The following is a 25269-nucleotide window of genomic DNA, read 5'->3' as shown; positions in this document are numbered from 1 at the left end:
ACATTGAGATCCAATAAGGCGAGGTGTTAGGCGTCTTGAAAAATATTAAGGTGGATAAGTCCCCAGTGCCTGATGGGATCTACCCCAGAATACTGAAGGAGGCAAGAGAGGAAATTGCTGAGGCCTGACAGAAATCTTTGGATCCTCACTGTCTTCAGGCGATGTCCTGGAAGACTGGAGAATAGCCAATGTTGTTCCTTTGTTCAAGAAGGGTAGCAAGGGTAATCCAGGGAACTACAGGCTGGTGAACCTTATGTCAGTGGTAGGGAAATTACTGGAGAGAATTCATCGAGATAAGATCTGCTCCCAGTTGGAAGCAAGTGGACGTATTAGCGAGAGGCAGCACAGTTTTGTGAAGGGGAGGTCGTGTCTCACTAACTTGATAGAGTTTTTCGAGGAGGTCTCAAAGATGATTGATGCAGGTAGGGCAGTGGATGTTGTCAATATGGACTTCAGTAAGGCCTTTGACAAGGTCCCTCATGGCAGACTGGTACAAAAGGTGAAGTCACACGGGATCAGAGGTGAGCTGGCAAGATAGATACAGAACTGGCTAGGTCATAGAAGGCAGAGAGTAGCAATGGAAGGGTGCTTTTCTAATTGGAGAGCTGTGACTAGTGGTGTCCCGCAGGGATCAGTGCTGGGATCTTTGCTGTACGTAGTATATATAAATGATTTGTAGGAAAATGTAACTGGTCAGATTAGTAAATTTGCGGACAACACAATGGTTGGTGGAATTGCGGATAGTGATGAGGATCTCAGAGGATACAGCAGGATTTAGATAATTTGGAGACTTGGGCGGAGAGATGGCAGATGGAGTTTAATCCGGACAAATGTGAGGTAATGCATTTTGGAAGGTCTAATGCAGGTAGGGAATATACAGTGAATGTTGGAACCCTCAGAAGTATTGACAGTCAGAGAGATCTAGGTGCACAGGTCCACAGGTCACTGGGTGCCTGGAACTAACTGCCGGAGGGCGTGGTGGAAGCATGGATGACAGTGACGTTTAAGGGGTGTCAAATACATGAATAGGATGGGAATAGAGGGATACGGACCCCGGAAAAGTAGAAGATTTTAGTTTAGACATGGTTGGCGCAGGCTTGGAGGGCCAAAGGGCCTGTTCCTGTGCTGTACTTTTCTTTGTTCATTGTTCAGCAGAGTTAGAAAGCAGCAAAAATCTGGAGGACATTTACTGACGTGACTTATTTAACAGTGAGGGGTCAGTGTTCAGTGTGGAGTTAGTTGGGGTCAGTGTGGAGTTAGTGAAGGTCAGTGTCCAGTGTGGAGTTAGTGAGAGTCAGTGTTCAGTATGGAGTTTGTGAGAGGTCAGAGAACAGTTTGGAATTAATGTGGGGTCAGTTTTCAGTTTGGAGTTAATGAGTTTCTCTGTTTTTGATTTTCAAAATAACTTAATTTCTTTGAATATTTTGATTTTTTTAAAAATGTATTTCCATCTGTTTATTTGTCACCATATTTTTAATTCTGTTTACCTGATTAACTTTAGCCAGTTCTGTTCTCATACCCATGTATAAGGATTTTTTTGGGGAACTGGTATATCCACTACCAATCTTAACCATGGTGTTATGATCACTATTTCTCAGATGGTATTTTACCTCTGCTTTATTGCTCAATACTAGTTCTCAGATAATAAATCTAAAATAGCTGTGTCTCTTGTTGGTTCCACAATATATTGATGATGATTGAGAAAGTGTGTGATGGTGCCTCGTGTTGAGGTGTAGTTACTGACCCTTGTCTCCATTTATTTCCAGCTATGGACAAGCCACTTGCCGTGCAGGTTGTTAACATGACTCCCACCGAGGCTGTACTTGACTGGATTGCACCTCAGGCTATCGTGGAGAATTATGTTATTGTTTTAACTCACAACGAAGGTTGTATTCTGGATTTCAGATTATACTTCTCTATGTGTACTCTTACTCGATCCTCTGTTTATATGAACTCTCCCTGAAATTTCCCTGCATTCTCCCTGTACTCTGTGTTTTGAGTGTATACTCTGTGTGCTCTCTGTATTCCCATCCGGTGTTTTCATTGTGTGATCATTGTATTTTCAGTGCACACTGTTGTGAACTCTCTCTAACCTACTATACCTCCCAGTGAAATTATCCTGTACTCTCCCTGTATCTGAATGTATTCTGTGTATTCCCCCTCTTTTACTGTGCTCTTTGTGTCCTCTCTGCTGATTCTTACTCTCCTTTCAATTCCAGTTGTTGCTGACACTGTCCTTGCTGATGGGGCGACCACACGGTTTCAGCTGCAAAATCTCCACCCGCTCACCAATTACTCTGTCACTGTCTACGCTGTCAGAGGGTCCATGACCAGCGCGTCTGTCTTCATAAACTTCCTCACTCGTATGTACTCCCCTTAGTAATCCAGCTACTGTTTAGTCCAACAGTTAACAGCTACAGATGCAGTCAGTAGCAGATTATGATGAAGTGGTGCCCACGTGGAGAGCACATCTGTAGATGTGGTCACTCCACAGCATTTCGGCATGCAGGGGGACAGAGGGAATGGGTGGCCACCAAGCAGCCAATAAGAAACAAGCCAGTAGTGCAGAAGTCCCCTTCAGTGCATCTCACTCTCCAACCAGCATTCAGTCCTTGTATGTGGGTAAGAGTGACGGTTCCTCTGGGGAAGGCATCCAGAGCCAGGTCCATGGCAGCACAGATGGCTGAGTTGTACAGGGGTCCACAAGGAGGTCAGAAAAGATATTGTGATCAAAGATTTGATAGTTACTTTTCTGCACCCAATCCAAGATGGTATGTTGCCTCCCTGGTGCCAGGGTCAAAGGATATTACAGAATGGCTACAGAGCACTGAGGAGGGAGGGTGACTAGATCATGGTCCACGTTGGCATCAATGACATAGATAGAAAGAGGGACGTGGTTGTACATTCAGAATTTATGCAGCCAGGTAAAAGATCAGCAAGCAGGACCACAAATCATAGAATCCCTGCAGTGCAGAAGGAGACCATTTGGCCCGTTGAGTCCACACCGACCCTTGGAAAGAGCACCCCACCTAGGCCAATGCCCCACCCTTTCTTCACAACCCAGTAACCCCACCTAACCTTTTGGACACTAAGGAGCAATTTACCATGGCCAATCCTCCTAACCTGTACATCTTTGGGCTGTGTGAGGAAACTGGAGCACACGGAGGAAACCCACGTAGACACAGGGAGAACGTGCAGACTCCACACAGTCACCCAAAGCAGGAATTGAACATGGGGCCCTGGCACTGTGAGGCAGCAATGATAACCACTGTGCCACCATGCCACCCTTATCTTACTAATCTTAATTAATAATATAATCTTAATTAACCTTAATTTTAATCCCTAATCATAATCAAATGTAGTAACGTTTTGATCACCCCCAGGTGCACACACAAGTGAGTACAGAAATAGGAGGGTAAAACAGATGAATATATGATTGGAAAGATGGTGCAGGAGGGAGGACATTCGATTGTTGGGGCATTGAGACGATCTTTGAGGTGATGTGACTTGGACAGGCTGGAAGGGTTGCATTGAAATAGGGCCAGCATTTTGTTGCAAGATGATTTGCTGGTGCTTTTGGGGAGAGCTTGAACTAATGGAAGGGATGTGGGAGCCAGGAAGTAAAATTAGAGTAGGATACCATGCTACAAAGAGAACCGGGAGGGACAGATAGCACTAGGATAGGGAACAGTAAGTTACTGGGTAGGTTCAGAGGAAGAGATACAGTAACAGAGTCTTATTGGAGAAGAGTATATCCCAGAGGGGCCAAGGGTAGAATCTATTTGGTTGCAGCTAAGGAACAAAAAAATGGTGCAATTAAATTGGTCGGTGTAGTCTATAGTCCACCAACTAGTGAGAGAGATGTAGAGGAACAAAAGTGTATTTAGGAGAATTTTCTGCAGCAGTGTGTGTTGTAGTGTGAGGTGAAGCTACGAGGAAGTGTTAAATCACAACGGTGGTTTATTTAACAATTAACTTTATATACAGAACATACAACTCCAACACAGGTCAAGTTCCCTCGACTCCCAAACTTACACTGATGATAACCCAACAGCCAGGTCCGTGCCCCAACACCCGACAGGCTGAGGTTCGCGCGCTCCGTCCCCATAGGCTCCGGGTGGGTCACATGACCCCACAAGGATTTGATTTGATTTGATTTATTCTTGTCACATGTATTAGTATACAGTGAAAAGTGTTGTTTCTTGCATACTATACAGCCGATGCATACCGTACATAGGGAAGGAAGGAGAAACTACCGAATGTAATGTTACAGTCATAACTGGAATGTAGAGAAAAGATCAACTTAATATGAGGTAGGTCCATTCAAAAGTCTGATGGCAGCTGGAAAAAAGCTGAGGATTGCCCCTTAAAGGGACCATGCTACCACAGTATATTTCCAGTTAACTGAGAAAGGCACTGCTAGACATGGTTTTGGAGGATGAAATGGGCCACTTGGATCAAGCGTCAGTTTGAGAACATTTAGGGGACAGTGATCATTGTTTCATAAGGGAACGGAGAAGGAATAATCCAGAGCTAGAATAATTGACTGGGGGACAACCAATTTCAATGGGATAAGGATCCAGACAGAATCAATTGGAGTCAAAGATTGGCAGGAAAAATGATAGTTGACCAATGGGATATCTTCAAAGAAGAGAGAGTTTGGAACAGTCGAGGGAGGTTTATGGAGTTTAATCCGGACAAATGTGAGGTAATGCATTTTGGAAGGTCTAATGCAGGTCGGGAATATACAGTGAATGGTAGAACCCTCAAGTGTATTGAAAGTCAGACTGATCTAGGTGTACACGTCCACAGGTCACTGAAAGGGGCAACACAGGTGGAGAAGGTAGTCAAAAAGGCATACGGCATGCTTGCCTTCATTGGCCGGGGCATTGAGTATAAGAATTGGCAAGTCATGTTGCAGCTGTATAGAACCTTAGTTAGGCCACACTTGGAGTATAGTGTTCAATTCTGGTCACCACACTACCAGAAGGATGTGGAGGCTTTAGAGAGGGTGCAGAAGAGATTTACCAGGATGTTGCCTGGTATGGAGGGCATTAGCTATGAGGAGCGGTTGAATAAACTCGGTTTGTTCTCACTGGAACGACGGAGGTTGAGGGGCGACCTGATAGAGGTCTACAAAATTATGAGGGGCATAGACAGAGTGGATAGTCAGAGGCTTTTCCCCGGGGTAGAGGGGTCAATTACTAGGGGGCATAGGTTTAAGGTGCGAGGGACAAGGTTTAGAGTAGATGTATGAGGCAAGTTTTTTACACAGAGGGTTGTGGGTGCCTGGAACCTGCTGCCGGAGGAGGTGGTGGATTCAGGGACGACAGCGACATTTAAGGGGCATCTTGACAATTACATGAATAGGATGGGAATAGAGTGATATCGGCCCAGGAAGTGCAGAAGATTGTAGTTTAGTCTGGCAGCATGGTCGGCACGGGCTTCGCGGGCCGAAGGGCCTGTTCCTGTGCTGTACTTTTCTTTGTTCTTTGTTAATTCCCTCAAAAGGAAAGGTAGGGCAAACAAATCCAGAACTTCCTGGATGATGGAAGAGATAGAAATAAAGATAAAAAAGAAAGTATATTTGTAACAAGTGTCAGGTAGAAACTACATTTCAGATCGAGGCTGAATATGAAGGATAAGAGAAGAGGTGAAGAAACAAATAAGAGAAGCAAAGAGAGAGTATGAGAAGAGACCGGCAACTAATAGAAAAGGGAATCCCAAAGTCTTCTGTTGCCATTTCAATCGTAAAAGGGTGGCGGAGGGAGAAATAGGGTTCATGAAGGACCAAAAAGGGGAATTACACATGGAGACTGAGGGCATAGCTGAGAAATTCAATAAATACTTTACAGCTGTCTTCATATCTGTCTTTATGGAGGGAAAAGATGCTACCTAGGCTATGGTAAAAGAGAAGGTGATTCAGACATTACGAGGGTTTAAAACTGCGAAGAAGGGATTTTGACAAGGCACCGGGACTGGATGAGAAAGATCCAACGAGACAGAAGGAAAAGAGAGTGGAAACTGTGGAGATGCCATCATTTTCTAGTCTTCCTGAGACACAGGGCGGTGCCAAAAGATTGCAGAATTGCAAACATTACGCCCTTGTTCAAAAAAGGGTGTAAATATAAGTGCAGCAACTACGGTTAAATTGCCCAATTGTTAAAATGCTAAATTGCCCTTTGGTGTCCAAAGATGTGCAAATTAGGTGGATTGACCATGATCAATGCATGGGGTAGCAGGGATAGTGCAGGGGAGTGGGCCTGGGCAGTGAGCTCTTTCAGAGGGTTGGTGTATTTTGTAAGGGCCACGAAGAATCCAGCACGAGTTTTAAGGATACAAAGTAATAACGTTTATTTACTATAATAATATATACACAACAGTAGCAGTAACTTCCCTTGCTACCTTCTCCTTCCTGCTGGTTCCTGAACTGGCCAGCTTATTTATACTAGGAGTTTCTCTGCCCCCCTCATTGGGGAAGTTCATACTCCCATAGGATTATGGGATAGTCATTAGTCCCCAGCCAATCGTAAGTAGGCAGGTTATAACAGTGTAGACTTGATAGGCCAAATGGCATCCTTCTGCACTGGAGAGATTCTGTGGACAGGATTTTGTGGTGGAGAAACTTTTGGAAACAATAATTCGTGACGTCAATGCGAAATTTCTAGAAACAATAATTCATGACAACGTCAATAGTCACATTGACAAATGGGGGTTAATTAAGGAAAACCAGCATGGAATAAATCAAGGAAAATCATCTTCAACTAAATTGCTGGAGTTCTTTGAAAGGTAACAGAAAGGACTGATGAGGGCAAAATACTATTGCTGTGTTAACACAGTGCCCACAATGGGCTTGTAAAAGAAGTTATGGAGAATAAAATGGGCAGGAGAAATATGGTTACGGAATTGACAGGAAAAAAAGAGTAGAGATTAATTGATTATTTTTTGGACAGGAGGAAAGTTCACCGTGGAAGAATTGTGAACAGTGAGGAGGATGGTGTAGGAGGGAGGGTTTCAGTTACTTGGATAATTGGAGCACATTCTGGGGAAGGTGGGAGCTGTACAAATAGGACGGGTTACACCTGAACCAGAGGGGCACCAATATCCTGGGAGGGAAATTTGTTGCAGCTCTTCGGGGGGGTTTAAACTAATTTGGCAGGGGGATGGGAAACTGATTTGTAGTCCAGGAGATGGCGTTGCTGGAGTTCAGGAAGTTGAGGGTAGTGCAGTACTGAGGAAGGTACCAAGGTCACAAGAGTGGGCCTGCGGGCATGAAGGTGGTTTGAAGTGTGTCTACTTCAATGCGAGGAGCATCAGGAATAAGGTTGGTGAGCTTGAAGCATGGATTGGTACCTGCAACTACGATGTTGTGGCCATTACGGAGAAGTGGATAGAACAGGGGCAGGAATGGTTGTTGGAAGTTCCGGGGTTTCGATGTTTCAGTAAGATTAGGGAAGGTGGTAAAAGAGGTGGAGGAGTAGCATTGTTAATCAAGGATAGTATAATGGCTGCAGAAAGGCAGTTTGAGGAGGATCTGTCTACTGAGGTAGTGTGGGCTGAAGTTAGAAATAGGAAAGGAGCGGTCACTTTGTTAGGAGTTTTCTATAGGCTCCCAAACAGTAACTGAGATGTGGAGGAAAAGATTGCAATGCAGATTTTGGATCGGTGCGGTAGTCACAGGGTAGTTGTTATGGGTGACTTTAACTTTCCAAATATTGGTTGGAACCACTATAATTCGAATAGTTTGGATGGGGCTGTTTTTATCCAGTGTGTGCAGGAGGGTTTCCTCACACAATATGTGGATACACCGACAAGAGGCGGGGCCAGATTGGATTTGGTACTGGGTAATGAACCGGGCCAAGTGTTAGATTTGGTTCTGGGAGAGCTCTTTGGAGATAATGACCACAATTCGGTGACTTTCACTACAGCAATGGAGAGGGATAGGAACATATGGCAGGGCAAGGTTTATAACTGGGGGAAGGGTAATTACGATGCGATTAGGCAAGAATTGGGGAGCATAAGATGGAAACAGGAACTGTCAGGGATAGGCACAATTGAGATGTGGAGCTTGTTCAAGAAGCAAATACCTTTGATATGTATGTCCCTGTCAGGCAGGGAGGAAATGGTCGAGTGAGGGAACCATGGTTTACAAAAGAGGTTGAATGTCTTGTCAAGAGGGGGCTTATGTAATGATGAGAAAACAAGGTTCAGTTAGGGCACTTGAGGCGTACAAGATAGCTAGGAAGGAGCTCAAGAAAGGGCTTAGGAGAGCTAGAAGGGGGCATGAGAAGTCCTTGGCGGGTAGGATCAAGGAAAACTCCAAGGTTTTTTACACTTATGTGAGGAATAAAAGAATGACCAAGGTGAAGTTAGGGCTGGTCAAGGACAGTAGTGGGAACGTGTGCATGGAGTCTGAAGATACAGGAGAGGCCCTAAATGAATACTTTTCTTCAGTGTTCACAAAGGAGAGGGGCCATATTGTTGAGGAGGATAGTGCGATACAGGCTGGTAGGCTGGAGGAGGTAGATATTCGGAAGGAGGATGTGTTAGAAATTTTGAGAAGCTTTCGGATAGATAAGTCCTCTGGGCCTAATGGGATATATATCCTCGGATTCTTTGGGAGGCGAGGGATGAGTTTGCAGAGCCTTTGGGCTTTGATCTTTATGTCCTCACTGTCTACAGGAATAGTGTCAGAAGACTGGAGAGAGGCGAATGTTGTCCCCTTGTTCAAGAAAGGGAATGGGTATAACCCTGGCAATTATAGGCTGGTTAGTCTCACTTCGGTCATAGATAAATTATTGGAAAGAGTCCTGAGGGGCAGCACGGTAGCATAGTGGTTAGCACAATTGCTTCACAGCTCCAGGGTCCCAGGTTCGATTCCCGGCTTGGGTCACTGTCTGTGCGGAGTCTGCACGTTCTCCCCGTGTGTGCATGGGTTTCCTCCGGGTGCTCCGGTTTCCTCCCACAGTCCAAAGACGTGCGGGTTAGGTGGATTGGCTGTGATAAATTGCCCTTAGTGTCCAAAAAGGTTAAATGGGGTTACTGGGTTAAGGGGATAGGGTGGAAGTGTGGGCTTGGGTAGGGCGCTCTTTCCAAGGGCCGGTGCAGACTCAATGGGCCGAATGGCCTCCTTCAGCATTGTAAATTCTATGAATCTAGGGATAGGATTTATGATCATTTGGAAAGATACAGCTTAATCCAGGATAGTCAGCACGGATTTGTGAGGGGTAAGTCTTTCCTCACAAGTTTGATTGTATTCTTTGCGGAGGCAACTAAGTACATAGATGAAGGTAGAGCAGTTGATGTCATATACATGGATTTTAGTAAGGCGTTTGACAAAGTTTCCCATGGTCGGCTCACGCAGAAAGTAAGGAGACATGGAATAGAGGGAAATTTGGCCGATTGGATCAGTAACTGGCTATCGCATAGAAGACAGAGGGTGGTGGTAGATGGTAAATTTTCATCCTGGAGCCCAGTCACCAGCGGTGTATCACAGGGATCAGTGCTGGGTCCTCTGATATTTGTGATTTTTATCAATGACTTGGATGATGGAGTTGTAGGTTGGGTTAGTAAATTTGCTGATGACACCAAGATTGGTGGAGTAGTGGATGAGGTGGAGGGCTGTTGTCGGCTGCAAAGAGACATTGATAGGATGCAGAGCTGGGCTGAAAAGTGGCAGATGGAGTTTAACCCTGATAAGTGTGAGGTGATTAATTTTGATAGGACAAATTTGAATGCGGATTACAGGGTTAACGGCAGGGTTCTGAAGAATGTGGAGGAGCAGAGAGATCTCTGACTTCATGTCCATAGATCTCTGAAAGTTGCCACCCAAGTGGATAGAGCCGTTTATTAACAGGGAGATTGAGTTTAAGAGCCGTGAGGTTATGCTGCAACTGTACAAGACCTTGGTTCGACCAAATTTGGAGTATTGTGTGCAGTTCTGGTCACCTTATTATCGGAAGGATGTGGAAGCATTTGAAAGGGTGCAAAGGAGATTCACCAGGATGCTGCCTGGATTGGAGGGTAGGTTTTATAAGGAAAGGCTGAGGGAGCTAGGGCTTTTCTCATTGGAGCGAAGGAGGATGAGAGGTGACTTAATTGAGGTGTATAAGATGAAATGGATAGATAGAATGGACATTCAGTGACTTTTTCCTTGGGTGGATGTAGCAGTTACAAGGGGGCATAACTATAAGGTTCATGGTGGAAGATAAAGCAGGGATGTCAGAGGTAGGTTCTTTACTCAGAGAATGGTTGGGACGTGGAACGCACTCCCAGCTATGGTAGTGGAGTCGGACACTTTCGGAACTTTCAAGCGGTTATTGGATAGACATATGGAGTGCACTAGAATGATTGGGAGTAGGTTGATTTGATCTTTGTTTCAAACTAGTTCGGCACAACATCATGGGCCGAAGGGCCTGTACTGCGCTGACAGTTCTATGTTCCATGATAGAATATCAAAATGACAACAGATTTATGGAATGCACAGGGTGGGACAGATGTAATTGAACGAAGAATCTGCAAAGTGATTCATTTTGGTAGGAAGAACATGGAGAGACAATATAAAATAAAGGTTACAATTAAAACACTTGGAGGAAGCTTGGTGCAAGTGTTCATTGCTCACATGGGGAGCTAGTGTCGACATGATGGGCCAAATGGTCCAATGTAAAATTTCCAAAATCACTGTGAACTCTCCCTAGATTCCAATATCAATGTGAGCTTTCTCTGCATTCCAATATCACTGTGAGCTCTCTCTCCCTAAATTCCAATATCACTGGGAGCTCTCTCTCTAGATTCCAATATCACTGTGAGCTTTCTCTCTCTCTAGATTTCAATATCACTGTGAGCTCTCTCTCTAGATTCCAATATCACTGGGAGCTCTCTCTCTAGATTCGATTATCACTGTGAACTCTCTCTCTAGATTCCAATATCACTGTGAGCTCTCTCTCTAGATTCCAATACCACTGTGAGCTTTCACTAGATCCCAATATCACTGTGAGCTCTCTCTAGAATCCACTATCACTGTGAGCTCTTCCTAGATTCCAATATCAATGTGAGCTCTCTCTCTCTAGATTCCAATATCACTGTGAGCTCTCTCTCTCTAGATTCCAATATCACTGTGAGTTCTCTCTCCCTAGATTCCAATATCACTGTGTGTTCTCTCTCTCTAGATTCCAATATCACTGTGAGCTTTCTCTCTCTGTAGAATCCACTATCACTGTGAACTGTCTCGATTCCAATATCACTGTGAGCGCGCGCTCTCTCTCTCTCTCTCTCTATCGAGATTTCAATATCACAGTGGGCTCTTGCTCTATATTCCACTATCACTGTGAGTTCTCCCTCTAGATTCCAATTTCACTGTGAGCTCTCTCTCTCTCTCCCTAGATTCCAATATCACTGTGAGCTCTCTCTATAGAATCCAATATCACTGTGAGCTCTCTCTCTCTAGATTCCAACATCACAGTGAGCTCTCCATCTAGATTCTAATATCACTGTCAGCTCTCTCTAGATTCCAATACCACTGTGAGCTGTGTCTCTCTCTAGATTCCAATATCAGTGTGAGCTCTCTCTCTCTAGATTCCAATATCACTGTGAGCTCTCGCTCTAGATTCCAATACCACTGTGAGCTCCATCTCTCTAGATTCCTATATCACTTTGAGCTCTCTCTCGATTCCAATATCACATTGAGTTGTCTCTCTCTCTAGATTCCAATATCACTGTGAACTCTCACTCCCTCTAGATTTGAATATCACGTGAGCTTTCTCTCTCTAGAATCCAATATGACAGTGAGGCCTCGCTTTCTAGAATCCAATATCACTGTGAGCTCTCTCTCTCTAGACTCCAATATTATTGTGAGCTCTCTCTCTCTCAATCTAGATTCCAAGATCACTGTGAACTCTCTCTCTCTCTCCAGATTCCAAAATCACTGTGAGCTCACTCTCTCTAGATTCCAATATCACTCTCAGCTGTCTCTCTCTCTCTCTCTAGATTCCAATATCACTGTCAGCTCTCTATCTCTAGATTCCAATTTCACTGTGAGCTCTCTCTCTCTATCTTGAATCCAATATCATTGTGAGCTCTCTCTCTAGATTGCAATAGCACTGTGAGCACTCTCTCTCGATTCCAATAGCACTGTGAGCCCACTCTCTAGAATCCAATATCACTGTGAGCTCTCTCTCTCTAGATTCCAATATCCCTGTGAGTTATCTCTCTCTCTCTAGATTCCAATATCACTGTGAGATCTCTCTAGATTCCAATATCACTGTGAGCTCTCTCTCTCTCTCCAGATTCCAAAATCACTGTGAGCTCACTCTCTCTAGATTCCAATATCACTCTCAGCTGTCTCTCTCTCTCTCTCTAGATTCCAATATCACTGTCAGCTCTCTATCTCTAGATTCCAATATCACTGTGAGCTCTCTCACTGTCTAGAATCCAATATCACTGTGAACTCTCTCTCTGTCTAGATTCCAATATCAGTGTGAGCTCTCTCTCTAGATGCCAATATCACTGTGAGATTTCTCTAGATTCCAATATCACTGTGAGCTCTCTCTCTCTAGATACCAATATCACTGTGAGCTCTCTCTCTCTCACGAGATGCCAATATCACTGTGAATTCACTCTCTCTAGATTCCAATATCACTGTGAACTCTCTCTAGATTCAGAAAGCATTGTGAGCTCTCTCTCTCTAGATTCCAATAGCACTGTGAGCTCTCTCTCTCGAATCCAGTATCACTGTGAGCTCTCTCTCTCACTAGAATCCAATATCGCTGTGATCTCTCTCTGTCTCTGGATTCCAATATCACTGTGAGCTCTCTCTCTCTCTAGATTCCAATTTCACTGTGAGCTCTCTCTCTCTATCTTGAATCCAATATCATTGTGAGCTCTCTCTCGAGATTGCAATAGCACTGTGAGCACTCACTCTCGATTCCAATAGCACTGTGAGCTCTCTCTCTCTAGATTCCAATATCCCTGTGAGCTATCTCTCTCTCTCTAGATTCCAATATCACTGTGAGATCTCTCTAGATTCCAATATCACTGTGAGCTCTCTCTTTCTCTAGATTCCAATATCACTGTGAGCTCTCTCTCTCGATTCCAATATCACTTTGAGCTCTCTCACTGTCTAGAATCCAATAGCACTGTGATCTCTCTCTCTCTCTAGATTTGAATATCACTGTGAGCTCTCTCTCTCTCTCTAGATTCCAATAACGCTGTGAGTTCTCTCTCTCTAGATTCAAATATCACTGTGAGCTCTCTCTAGATTCCAATATCACTGTGAGCTCTCTCTCTCTTTACATTCCAATATCACTGTGAGCTCTCTCTCTCTCTTGCTTCCAATATCACTGTGAGTTCTCTCTCACTAGATTCCCTTTCACTGTGAGCTCTCTCTCAATTCCAATATCTGTGTGATCTCTCTCTCTTGATTTAAACATCACTGTGAGCTCGCTCTCTCGAGATTTCAATATCACTGTGATCTATCTCGCTCGAGAAACCGATATCACTGTGAGCTCTCTCTCTCTTGATTCCAATATCCCTGTGAGCTATCTCTCTCTCTCTAGATTCCAATATCACTGTGAGTTTTCTCTCTCTCTAGATTCCAATATCACTGTGAGCTCTCTCTCTCTAGATGCCAATATCACCGTGAGCTCTCTCTCTAGATTCCAATATCACTGTGAGCTCTCTCTCTCTCTCTCTCTCTAGATTCCAATATCACTGTGAGCTCTCCCTCTCTCTCTAGAATCCAATATCATTGTGAGCTCCCTCTCTCATGATTCCAATATCACTGTGTGCTGTCTCTCTAGATTCCAATATCACTGTGAACTCTCTCTCTCTCTAGAATCGAATATCACTGTGAGCACTCTCTCTCGATTCCAACAGCACTCTGAGCTCACTCTCGAGAATCCAATATCACTGTGAGCTCTCTCTCTCTAGATTCCAATATCACTGTGAACTATCTCTCTCTCTCTAGATTCCAATATCACTGTGAGATCTCTCTAGATTCCAATATCAGTGTGAGCTCTCTCTCTCTAGATTCCAATATCACTGTGAGCTATCTCTCTCTCTATATATTCCAATATCACTGTGAGCTCTCTCTCTCTCTCGCTCTCAAGATACCAATATCACTGTGAGTTCACTCTCTCTAGATTCCAATATCACTGTGAGCTCTCTCTAGATTCAAATATCATTGTGAGCTCTCTCTCTCTAGATGCCAACATCACCGTGAGCTCTCTCTCTCTAGATTCCAATCTCAGTGTGAGCTCTCTCTCTGGATGCCAATATCACTGTGAGATCTCTCTAGATTCCAATATCACTGTGAGCTCTCTCTCTATATATTCCAATTTCACTGTGAGCTCTCTCTCTCTAGATTCCAATATCAGTGTGAGCTCTCTCTCTAGATGCCAATATCACTGTGAGATCTCTCTAGATTCCAATATCACTGTGAATTCACTCTCTCTAGATTCCAATATCACTGTGAACTCTCTCTAGATTCAAAAAGCATTGTGAACTCTCTCTCTCTAGATTCCAATCGCACTGTGAGCTCTCTCTCTGGAATCCAGTATCACTGTGAGCTCTCTCTCTCTCACTAGAACCCAATATCACTGTGATCTCTCTCTGTCTCTGGATTCCAATATCACTGTGAGCTCTGTCGCTCTCTCTCGGTTCCAATTTCACTGTGAGCTCTCTCTCTCTATCTTGAATCCAATATCATTGTGAGGTCTCTCTCGAGATTCCAATAGCACTGTGAGCACTCTCTCTCGATTCCAATAGCACTGTGAGCCCACGCTCTAGAATCCAATATCACTGTGAGCTCTCTCTCTCTTGATTTCAATATCCCTCTGAGCTATCACTCTCTCTCTAGATTCGAATATCACTGTGAGATCTCTCTAGATTCCAATATCACTGTGAGCACTCTCTCTCTAGATTCCAATATCACTGTGAACTATCTCTCTCTCTCTAGATTCCAATATCACCGTGAGCTCTCTCTCTCTCTAGATTCCAATATCCCTCTGAGCTATCACTCTCTCTCTAGATTCCAATATCACTGTGAGATCTCTCTAGATTCCAGTATCACTGTGAGCACTCTCTCTCTAGATTCCAATATCACTGTGAGCATTCCCTCTCTCTCTTGAATCCAATATCATTGTGAGCTTCCTCTATCTTGATTCCAATATCACTGTGAGATGTCTCTCTAGATTCCAATATCACTGTGAGCTCTCTCTCTGTAGAATCCAATATCACTGCGAGCACTCTCTCTCGATTCCAATATCACTGTGAGCTCTCTCTCTCTCGATTCCAATATCACTGTGAATTCACTCTCACTCGAATCCAATATCACTGTGAGCTCTCTCTGTCTCTGGATTCCAATATCACTGTGAGCTCTCTCTCTCTCACTAGAATCCAATATCACTGTGAGCTCCCTCTGTCTCTGGATTCCAATATCACTCTGAGCTCTCTCTCTCTCTCTCCAGATTCCAATAACACTGAGTTCTCTCTCTCTAGATTCCAGTATCACTGTGAGCTCTCTCTAAATTCGAATATCACAGTGAGCTCTATCTCTCTCTCTCCAGATTCCAATATCACTGTGCGCTCTCTCTCTAGATTCCAATATCACTGTGAACTCATCTCTCTCTCTAGATTCCAATATCACTGTGAGCACTCTCTCTCTCTAGATTCCAATATCACTGTGAGCACTCTCTCTCTAGATTCCAATAGCACTGTGAGCTCTCTCTGTCTCTGGATTCCAATATCACTGTGAGCTCTCTCTCTCTCACTGGAATCCAATATCACTGTGAGCTCTCTCTGTCTCTGGATTCCAATATCACTCAGAGCTCTCTCTCTCTCTCTCTCCAGATTCCAATAACACTGTGAGTTCTCTCTCTCTAGATTCCTATATCACTGTGAGCTCTCTCTAAATTCCAATATCACTGTGAGCTCTATCTCTCTCTCTCTAGATTCCAATATCACTGTGCGCTCTCTCTCTCGATTCCAATGTCACTGTGAACTCAACTCTCTCTCTTGATTCCAATATCCCTGTGAGTTCTCTCTCTCTAGATTCCACATTCACTGTGAGCTCTCTCTAGATTCCAATATCACTGTGAGCTCTCTCTCTAGATTCCTATCTCACATTGAGCTCTCTCTCGATTCCAATATCACTTTGAGTTCTCTCTCTCTCTACATTCCAATATCACTGTGAACTCTCTCTCTCTCTAGATTTGAATATCACTGTGTTCTCTCTCTCTCTAGAATCCAATATCACTGAGGTCTCGCTCTCTGGAATCCAATATCATTGTGAGCTCTCTCTCTCTAGATTCCAATATCACTGTGAGCTCTCTCTCTCTCTAGATTCCAAGATCACTGTGAACGCTCTCTCTCTCTCTCCATATTCCAAAATCACTGCGAGCTCACTCTCTCTAGATTCCAATATCACTCTGAGCTCACTCACTGTCTAGAATCCAATATCATCGTGAGCTCCCTCTCTCTTGATTCCAATATCACTGTGAGCTGTCTTTCTAGATTCCAATATCACTGTGAACTCTCTCTCTGTCGAATCCAGTATCACTGTGAGCACTCTCTCTCGATTCCAATATCATTGTGAGCTCTCTCTCTCACGATTCCAATGTCACTGTGAATTCACTCTCTCTAGATTCCAATATCACTGTGAGCTCTCTTTAGATTCAAATATCATTGTGAGCTCTCTCTCTCTAGATTCCAATAGCACTGTGAGCTCTCTCTCTAGAATCCAGTATCACTGTGAGCTCTCTCTCTCTCACTAAAACCCAATATCACTGTGATCTCTCTCTGTTTCTGGATTCCAATATCACTGTGAGCTCTCTCTCTCTCTCTAGGTTCCAATTTCACTGTGAGCACTCTCTCTCTATCGTGAATTAAATATCATTGTGAGCTCTCTCTCTAGGTTCCAATAGCACTGTGAGCACTCTCTCTCGATTCCAATAGCACTGTGAGCCCACTCTCTAGAATCCAATATCACTGTGAGCTCTCTCTCTTTGATTCCAATACCCCTCTGTGCTATCTCTCTCTCTCTAGATTCCAATAACACTGTGAGATCTCTCGAGATTCCAATATCACTGTGAGCACTCTCTCTCTAGATTCCAATATCACTGTGAGCTATCTCTCTCTCTCTAGATTCCAATATCACTGTGAGCTTTCCCTCACTCTCTTGAATCCAATATCATTGTGAGCTCTCTCTCTCTAGATTCCAATATCACTGTGAGCTATCTCTCTCTCTCTATATTCCAATATCACTGTGAGCTCTCTCTAGATGCCAATATCACCGTGAGCTCTCTCTCTAGATTCCAATATCACTGTGAGCTCTCTCTCTCTCTCTCTCTCTCTAGATTCCAATATCACTGTGAGCTCTCCCTCTCTCTCTAGAATCCAATATCATTGTGAGCTCCCTCTCTCATGATTCCAATATCACTGTGTGCTGTCTCTCTAGATTCCAATATCACTGTGAACTCTCTCTCTCTCTAGAATCGAATATCACTGTGAGCACTCTCTCTCGATTCCAACAGCACTCTGAGCTCACTCTCGAGAATCCAATATCACTGTGAGCTCTCTCTCTCTAGATTCCAATATCACTGTGAACTATCTCTCTCTCTCTAGATTCCAATATCACTGTGAGATCTCTCTAGATTCCAATATCAGTGTGAGCTCTCTCTCTCTAGATTCCAATATCACTGTGAGCTATCTCTCTCTCTATATATTCCAATATCACTGTGAGCTCTCTCTCTCTCTCGCTCTCAAGATGCCAATATCACTGTGAGTTCACTCTCTCTAGATTCCAATATCACTGTGAGCTCTCTCTACATTCAAATATCATTGTGAGCTCTCTCTCTCTAGATGCCAACATCACCGTGAGCTCTCTCTCTCTAGATTCCAATCTCAGTGTGAGCTCTCTCTCTGGATGCCAATATCACTGTGAGATCTCTCTAGATTCCAATATCACTGTGAGCTCTCTCTCTATATATTCCAATTTCACTGTGAGCTCTCTCTCTCTAGATTCCAATATCAGTGTGAGCTCTCTCTCTTGATGCCAATATCACTGTGAGATCTCTCTAGATTCCAATATCACTGTGAATTCACTCTCTCTAGATTCCAATATCACTGCGAACTCTCTCTAGATTCAAAAAGCATTGTGAGCTCGCTCTCTCTAGATTCCAATCGCACTGTGAGCTCTCTCTCTGGAATCCAGTATCACTGTGAGCTCTCTCTCTCTCACTAGAACCCAATATCACTGTGATCTCTCTCTGTCTCTGGATTCCAATATCACTGTGAGCTCTCTCTCTCTCACCCTCGGTTCCAATTTCACTGTGAGCACTCTCTCTCTTTCTTGAATCCAATATCATTGTGAGGTCTCTCTCTAGATTCCAATAGCACTGTGAGCACTCTCTCTCGATTCCAATAGCACTGTGAGCCCATGCTCTAGAATCCAATATCACTGTGAGCTCTCTCTCTCTTGATTTCAATATCCCTCTGAGCTATCACTCTCTCTCTAGATTCCAATATCACTGTGAGATCTCTCTAGATTCCAATATCACTGTGAGCACTCTCTCTCTAGATTCCAATATCACTGTGAGCTCCAACTCTCTCTCTCTAGATTCCAATATCACTGTGAGCTTTCCCTCTCTCTCTTGAATCCAATATCATTGTGAGCTTCCTCTATCTTGATTCCAATATCACTGTGAGCTGTCTCTCTAGAATCCAATATCACTGTGAGCTCTCCCTCTCTAGATTCCAATATCCCTGTGAGCTATCTCTCTCTCTCTAGATTCCAATATCACTGTGAGATCTCTCTAGATTCCAATATCACTGTGTGCTCTCTCTCTCTCTAGATTCCAATATCACTGTGAGCTCTCTCTCTAGAATCCAATATCACTTTGAGCTCTCTCACTGTCTAGAATCCAATAGCACTGTGATCTCTCTCTCTCTCTAGATTCGAATATCACTGTGAGCTCTCTCTCTCTAGACTCCAATATTACTGTGAGCTCTCTCTCCCTCTCTCTAGATTCCAAGATCACTGTGAACTCTCTCTCTCTCTCTCTAGATTCCAAAATCACTGTGAGCTCGCTCTCTCTAGATTCCAATATCACTCTCAGCTGTCTCTCTCTCTAGATTCCAATATCACTGTCAGCTCTCTATCTCTAGATTCCAATATCACTGTGAGCTCTCTCACGGTCTAGAATCCAATATCACTGTGAACTCTATCTCTCTCTAGATTTGAATATCACGGTGAGCTCTCTCTCTCTCTCTCTAGATGCCAACATCACCGTGAGCACTCTCTGTCTAGGTTCCAATATCAGTGTGAGCTCTCTCTCTCTCACTAGATGCCAATATCACTGTGAATTCACTCTCTCTCATTCCAATATCACTGTGAACTCTCTCTAGATTCAGAAAGCATTGTGAGGTCTCTCTCTCTAGATTCCAATAGCACTGTGAGCTCTCTCTCTCGAATCCAGTATCACTGTGAGCTCTCTCTCTCATTAGTATCCAATATCGCTGTGATCTCTCTCTGTCTCTGGATTCCAATATCACTGTGAGCTCTCTCTCTCTCTCTCTAGATTCCAATATCACTGTGAGCTCTCCCTCTCTCTCTAGAATCCAATATCATTATGAGCTCCCTCTCCCTTGATTCCAAAATCACTGTGCGCTGTCTCTCTAGATTCCAATATCACTGTGAACTCTCTCTCTCTCGAATCCAATATCACTGTGAACTCTCTCTCTGTAGAATCCAATATCACTGTGAGCTATCTCTCTCTCTCTAGATTCCAATAGCACTGTGAGCTCTCTCTCTCTCTCTAGAATCCAATATCACTGTGAGCTCTCTCTCTCTAGATTCCAATATCACTGTGAGCTATCTCTCTCTCTCTAGATTCCAATATCACTGTGAGCTCTCTCTCTCTAGATTCCAATATCACTGTGAGCTCTCTCTAGATTCCAATATCACTGTGAGCTCTCTGTTTCTAGATTCCAATATCACTGTGAGCTCTCTCGCTCTCTCTCTAGATGCCAACATCACCGTGAGCTCTCTCTCTCCAGAATGCAATATCACTGTGAGCTCTCTCTCTCTCTCTAGATGCCAATATCACTGTGATTTCACTCTCTCTAGATTCTAATATCACTGTGAGCTCTCTCTCGATTCAAATATCATTGTGAGCTCTCTCTCGCTAGATTCCAATAGCACTGTGAGCTCTCTCTCTAGAATCCAGTATCACTGTGAGCTCTCTCTCTCTCACTAGAATCCAATATCACTGTGATCTCTCTCTGTCTCTGGATTCCAATATCACTGTGAGCTCTCTCTCTCTCTCTATCTTGATTCCAATTTCACTGTGACCCCTCTCTTTCTATCTTGAATCCAATATCATTGTGAGCACTCTCTCTAGATTCCAATAACAGTGTGAGCCCACTCTCTAGAATCCAATATCACTGTGAGCTCTCTCTCTCTAGATTCCAATATCACTGTGAGCTATCTCTCTCTCTCTAGATTCCAATATCACTGTGAGCTCTCTCTCTCTAGATGCCAATATCACCATGAGCTCTCTCTCTCTAGATTCCAATATCACTGTGAGCTCTCCCTCTCTCTCTTGAATCCAATATCATTGTGAGCTCCCTCTCTCTTGATTCCAATATCACTGTGAGCTGTCTCTCTAGATTCCAATATCACTGTGAACTCTCTCTCTGTAGAATCCAATATCACTGTGAGCACTCTCTCTCAATTCCAATATCACTGTGAGCTCTCTCTCTCTCTCTCGATTCCAATATCACTGTGAATTCACTCTCTCTAGATTCCAATATGACTGTGAGCTCTCTCTCTAGAATCCAATATCACTGTGAGCTCTCGCTCTCTCACTAGAACCCAATATCACTGTGAGCTCTCTCTGTCTCTGGATTCCAATATCACTGTGAGCTCTCTCTCTCTCACTAGAATCCAATATCACTGTGAGCTCTCTCTGTCTCTGGATTCCAATATCACTCTGAGCTCTCTCTCTCTCTCTCCAGATTCCAATAACACTGAGAGTTCTCTCTCTCTAGATTCCTATATCACTGTGAGCTCTCTCTAAAATTCAAAATCAATGTGAGCTCTATCTCTCTCTCTCTAGATTCCAATATGACTGTGAGCTCTCTCTCTAGATTCCAATGTCACTGTGATCTCATCTCTCTCTCTTGATTCCAATATCCCTGTGAGTTCTCTCTATCTAGATTCCACATTCACTGTGAGCTCTCTCTAGATTCCAATATCACTGTGAGCTCTCTCTCTCTAGATTCCTATATCACTTTGAGCTCTCTCTCGATTCCAATATCACTGTGAGCTCTCTCTCTCTAGATTCCAATATCACTGTGAGCTCTCTCACTCCAGATTCCAAAATCACTGTGAGCTCTCTCTCACGACCTAGAATCCAATAACATTGTGAGCTCTCTCTCCCTCTCTAGATTCCAAGATCACTGTGAACTCTCTCACTCCAGATTCCAAAATCACTGTGAGCTCACTCTCTCTAGATTCCAATATCAGTCTGAGCTGTCTCTCTCTCTAGATTCCAATATCACTGTGAGCTCTCTCTAGATTCCAATATCACTGTGAGCTCTCTCTCTAGATTCCAATATCACTTTGAGCTCACTCACTGTCTAGAATCCAATATCACTGTGAACTCTCTCTCTCTCTAGATACAAATATCACTGTGAGCTCTCTCTCTCTCTCCAGATTCCAATATCACTGTGAACTCTCACTCCCTCTAGATTTGAATATCACGTGAGCTTTCTCTCTCTAGAATCCAATATCACAGTGAGGCCTCGCTTTCTAGAATCCAATATCACTGTGAGCTCTCTCTCTCTAGACTCCAATATTACTGTGAGCTCTCTCTCTCTCGATCTAGAATCCAATATCATTGTGAGCTCTCTCTCTCTCTCTAGATTCCAAGATCACTGTGAACTCTCTCTCTCTCTCCAGATTCCAAAATCACTGTGAGCTCACTCTCTCTAGATTCCAATATCACTCTCAGCTGTCTCTCTCTCTAGATTCCAATATCACTGTCAGCTCTCTATCTCTAGAATCCAATATCACTGTGAACTCTCTCTCTCTCTAGATTTGAATATCACTGTGAGCTCTCTCTCTCTCTCTCTCAAGATGCCAACATCACCGTGAGCTCTCTCTATCTAGATTCCAATATCAGTGTGAGCTCTCTCTCTCTCATTAGAAGCCAATATCACTGTGAATTCACTCTCTCTACATTCCAATATCACTGTGAACTCTCTCTAGATTCAGAAAGCATTGTGAGGTCTCTCTCTCTAGATTCCAATAGCACTGTGAGCTCTCTCTCTCGAATCCAGTATCACTGTGAGCTCTCTCTCTCACTAGAATCCAATATCGCTGTGATCTCTCTCTGTCTCTGGATTCCAATATCATTATGAGCTCCCTCTCCCTTGATTCCAATATCACTGTGCGCTGTCTCTCTAGATTCCAATATCACTGTGAACTCTCTCTCTCTAGAATCCAATATCACTGTGAACTCTCTCTCTCTAGATTCCAATAGCACTGTGAGCTCTCTCTGTCTCTGGATTCCAATATCACTGTGATCTCTCTCTCTCTCACTGGAATCCAATATCACTGTGAGCTCTCTGTCTCTGGATTCCAATATCACTCTGAGCTCTCTCTCTCTCTCTCTCTCCAGATTCCAATAACACTGTGAGTTCTCTCTCTCTAGATTCCTATATCACTGTGAGCTCTCTCTAAATTCCAATATCACTGTGAGCTCTATCTCTCTCTCTCTAGATTCCAATATCACTGTGCGCTCTCTCTCTCGATTCCAATGTCACTGTGAACTCAACTCTCTCTCTTGATTCCAATATCCCTGTGAGTTCTCTCTCTCTAGATTCCACATTCACTGTGAGCTCTCTCTAGATTCCAATATCACTGTGAGCTCTCTCTCTAGATTCCTATCTCACATTGAGCTCTCTCTCGATTCCAATATCACTTTGAGTTCTCTCTCTCTCTACATTCCAATATCACTGTGAACTCTCTCTCTCTCTAGATTTGAATATCACTGTGTTCTCTCTCTCTCTAGAATCCAATATCACTGAGGTCTCGCTCTCTGGAATCCAATATCATTGTGAGCTCTCTCTCTCTAGATTCCAATATCACTGTGAGCTCTCTCTCTCTCTAGATTCCAAGATCACTGTGAACGCTCTCTCTCTCTCTCCATATTCCAAAATCACTGCGAGCTCACTCTCTCTAGATTCCAATATCACTCTGAGCTCACTCACTGTCTAGAATCCAATATCATCGTGAGCTCCCTCTCTCTTGATTCCAATATCACTGTGAGCTGTCTTTCTAGATTCCAATATCACTGTGAACTCTCTCTCTGTCGAATCCAGTATCACTGTGAGCACTCTCTCTCGATTCCAATATCATTGTGAGCTCTCTCTCTCACGATTCCAATGTCACTGTGAATTCACTCTCTCTAGATTCCAATATCACTGTGAGCTCTCTTTAGATTCAAATATCATTGTGAGCTCTCTCTCTCTAGATTCCAATAGCACTGTGAGCTCTCTCTCTAGAATCCAGTATCACTGTGAGCTCTCTCTCTCTCACTAAAACCCAATATCACTGTGATCTCTCTCTGTTTCTGGATTCCAATATCACTGTGAGCTCTCTCTCTCTCTCTAGGTTCCAATTTCACTGTGAGCACTCTCTCTCTATCGTGAATTAAATATCATTGTGAGCTCTCTCTCTAGGTTCCAATAGCACTGTGAGCACTCTCTCTCGATTCCAATAGCACTGTGAGCCCACTCTCTAGAATCCAATATCACTGTGAGCTCTCTCTCTTTGATTCCAATACCCCTCTGTGCTATCTCTCTCTCTCTAGATTCCAATAACACTGTGAGATCTCTCGAGATTCCAATATCACTGTGAGCACTCTCTCTCTAGATTCCAATATCACTGTGAGCTATCTCTCTCTCTCTAGATTCCAATATCACTGTGAGCTTTCCCTCACTCTCTTGAATCCAATATCATTGTGAGCTCTCTCTCTCTAGATTCCAATATCACTGTGAGCTATCTCTCTCTCTCTATATTCCAATATCACTGTGAGCTCTCTCTAGATGCCAATATCACCGTGAGCTCTCTCTCTAGATTCCAATATCACTGTGAGCTCTCTCTCTCTCTCTCTCTCTCTAGATTCCAATATCACTGTGAGCTCTCCCTCTCTCTCTAGAATCCAATATCATTGTGAGCTCCCTCTCTCATGATTCCAATATCACTGTGTGCTGTCTCTCTAGATTCCAATATCACTGTGAACTCTCTCTCTCTCTAGAATCGAATATCACTGTGAGCACTCTCTCTCGATTCCAACAGCACTCTGAGCTCACTCTCGAGAATCCAATATCACTGTGAGCTCTCTCTCTCTAGATTCCAATATCACTGTGAACTATCTCTCTCTCTCTAGATTCCAATATCACTGTGAGATCTCTCTAGATTCCAATATCAGTGTGAGCTCTCTCTCTCTAGATTCCAATATCACTGTGAGCTATCTCTCTCTCTATATATTCCAATATCACTGTGAGCTCTCTCTCTCTCTCGCTCTCAAGATGCCAATATCACTGTGAGTTCACTCTCTCTAGATTCCAATATCACTGTGAGCTCTCTCTACATTCAAATATCATTGTGAGCTCTCTCTCTCTAGATGCCAACATCACCGTGAGCTCTCTCTCTCTAGATTCCAATCTCAGTGTGAGCTCTCTCTCTGGATGCCAATATCACTGTGAGATCTCTCTAGATTCCAATATCACTGTGAGCTCTCTCTCTATATATTCCAATTTCACTGTGAGCTCTCTCTCTCTAGATTCCAATATCAGTGTGAGCTCTCTCTCTTGATGCCAATATCACTGTGAGATCTCTCTAGATTCCAATATCACTGTGAATTCACTCTCTCTAGATTCCAATATCACTGCGAACTCTCTCTAGATTCAAAAAGCATTGTGAGCTCGCTCTCTCTAGATTCCAATCGCACTGTGAGCTCTCTCTCTGGAATCCAGTATCACTGTGAGCTCTCTCTCTCTCACTAGAACCCAATATCACTGTGATCTCTCTCTGTCTCTGGATTCCAATATCACTGTGAGCTCTCTCTCTCTCACCCTCGGTTCCAATTTCACTGTGAGCACTCTCTCTCTTTCTTGAATCCAATATCATTGTGAGGTCTCTCTCTAGATTCCAATAGCACTGTGAGCACTCTCTCTCGATTCCAATAGCACTGTGAGCCCATG

At 43.6% G+C, this 25269-nt stretch overlaps 1 protein-coding gene across 6 annotated transcripts in view; it reads left to right on the top strand.

The window, feature by feature from the left end:
- tnr (tenascin R (restrictin, janusin)) overlaps positions 1-25269 on the top strand; it is a 793807-nt gene that overhangs the window by 528527 nt on the left and 240011 nt on the right. For all 6 annotated transcript variants that reach the window (XM_072511798.1, XM_072511799.1, XM_072511802.1 and 3 more), the window contains 2 exons: positions 1767-1886; positions 2220-2363. In XM_072511798.1, coding sequence (XP_072367899.1) covers positions 1767-1886; positions 2220-2363 — 264 coding nt within the window. The remainder of the gene's footprint in view (positions 1-1766; positions 1887-2219; positions 2364-25269) is intronic.

Source organism: Scyliorhinus torazame, chromosome 7 (genome assembly GCF_047496885.1).
Source record: "Scyliorhinus torazame isolate Kashiwa2021f chromosome 7, sScyTor2.1, whole genome shotgun sequence".
Lineage (NCBI taxonomy): Eukaryota > Metazoa > Chordata > Chondrichthyes > Carcharhiniformes > Scyliorhinidae > Scyliorhinus > Scyliorhinus torazame.
The sequence above is the reverse complement of the archived record's forward strand: the minus strand, read 5'-3'. Positions and strand labels throughout refer to the sequence as shown.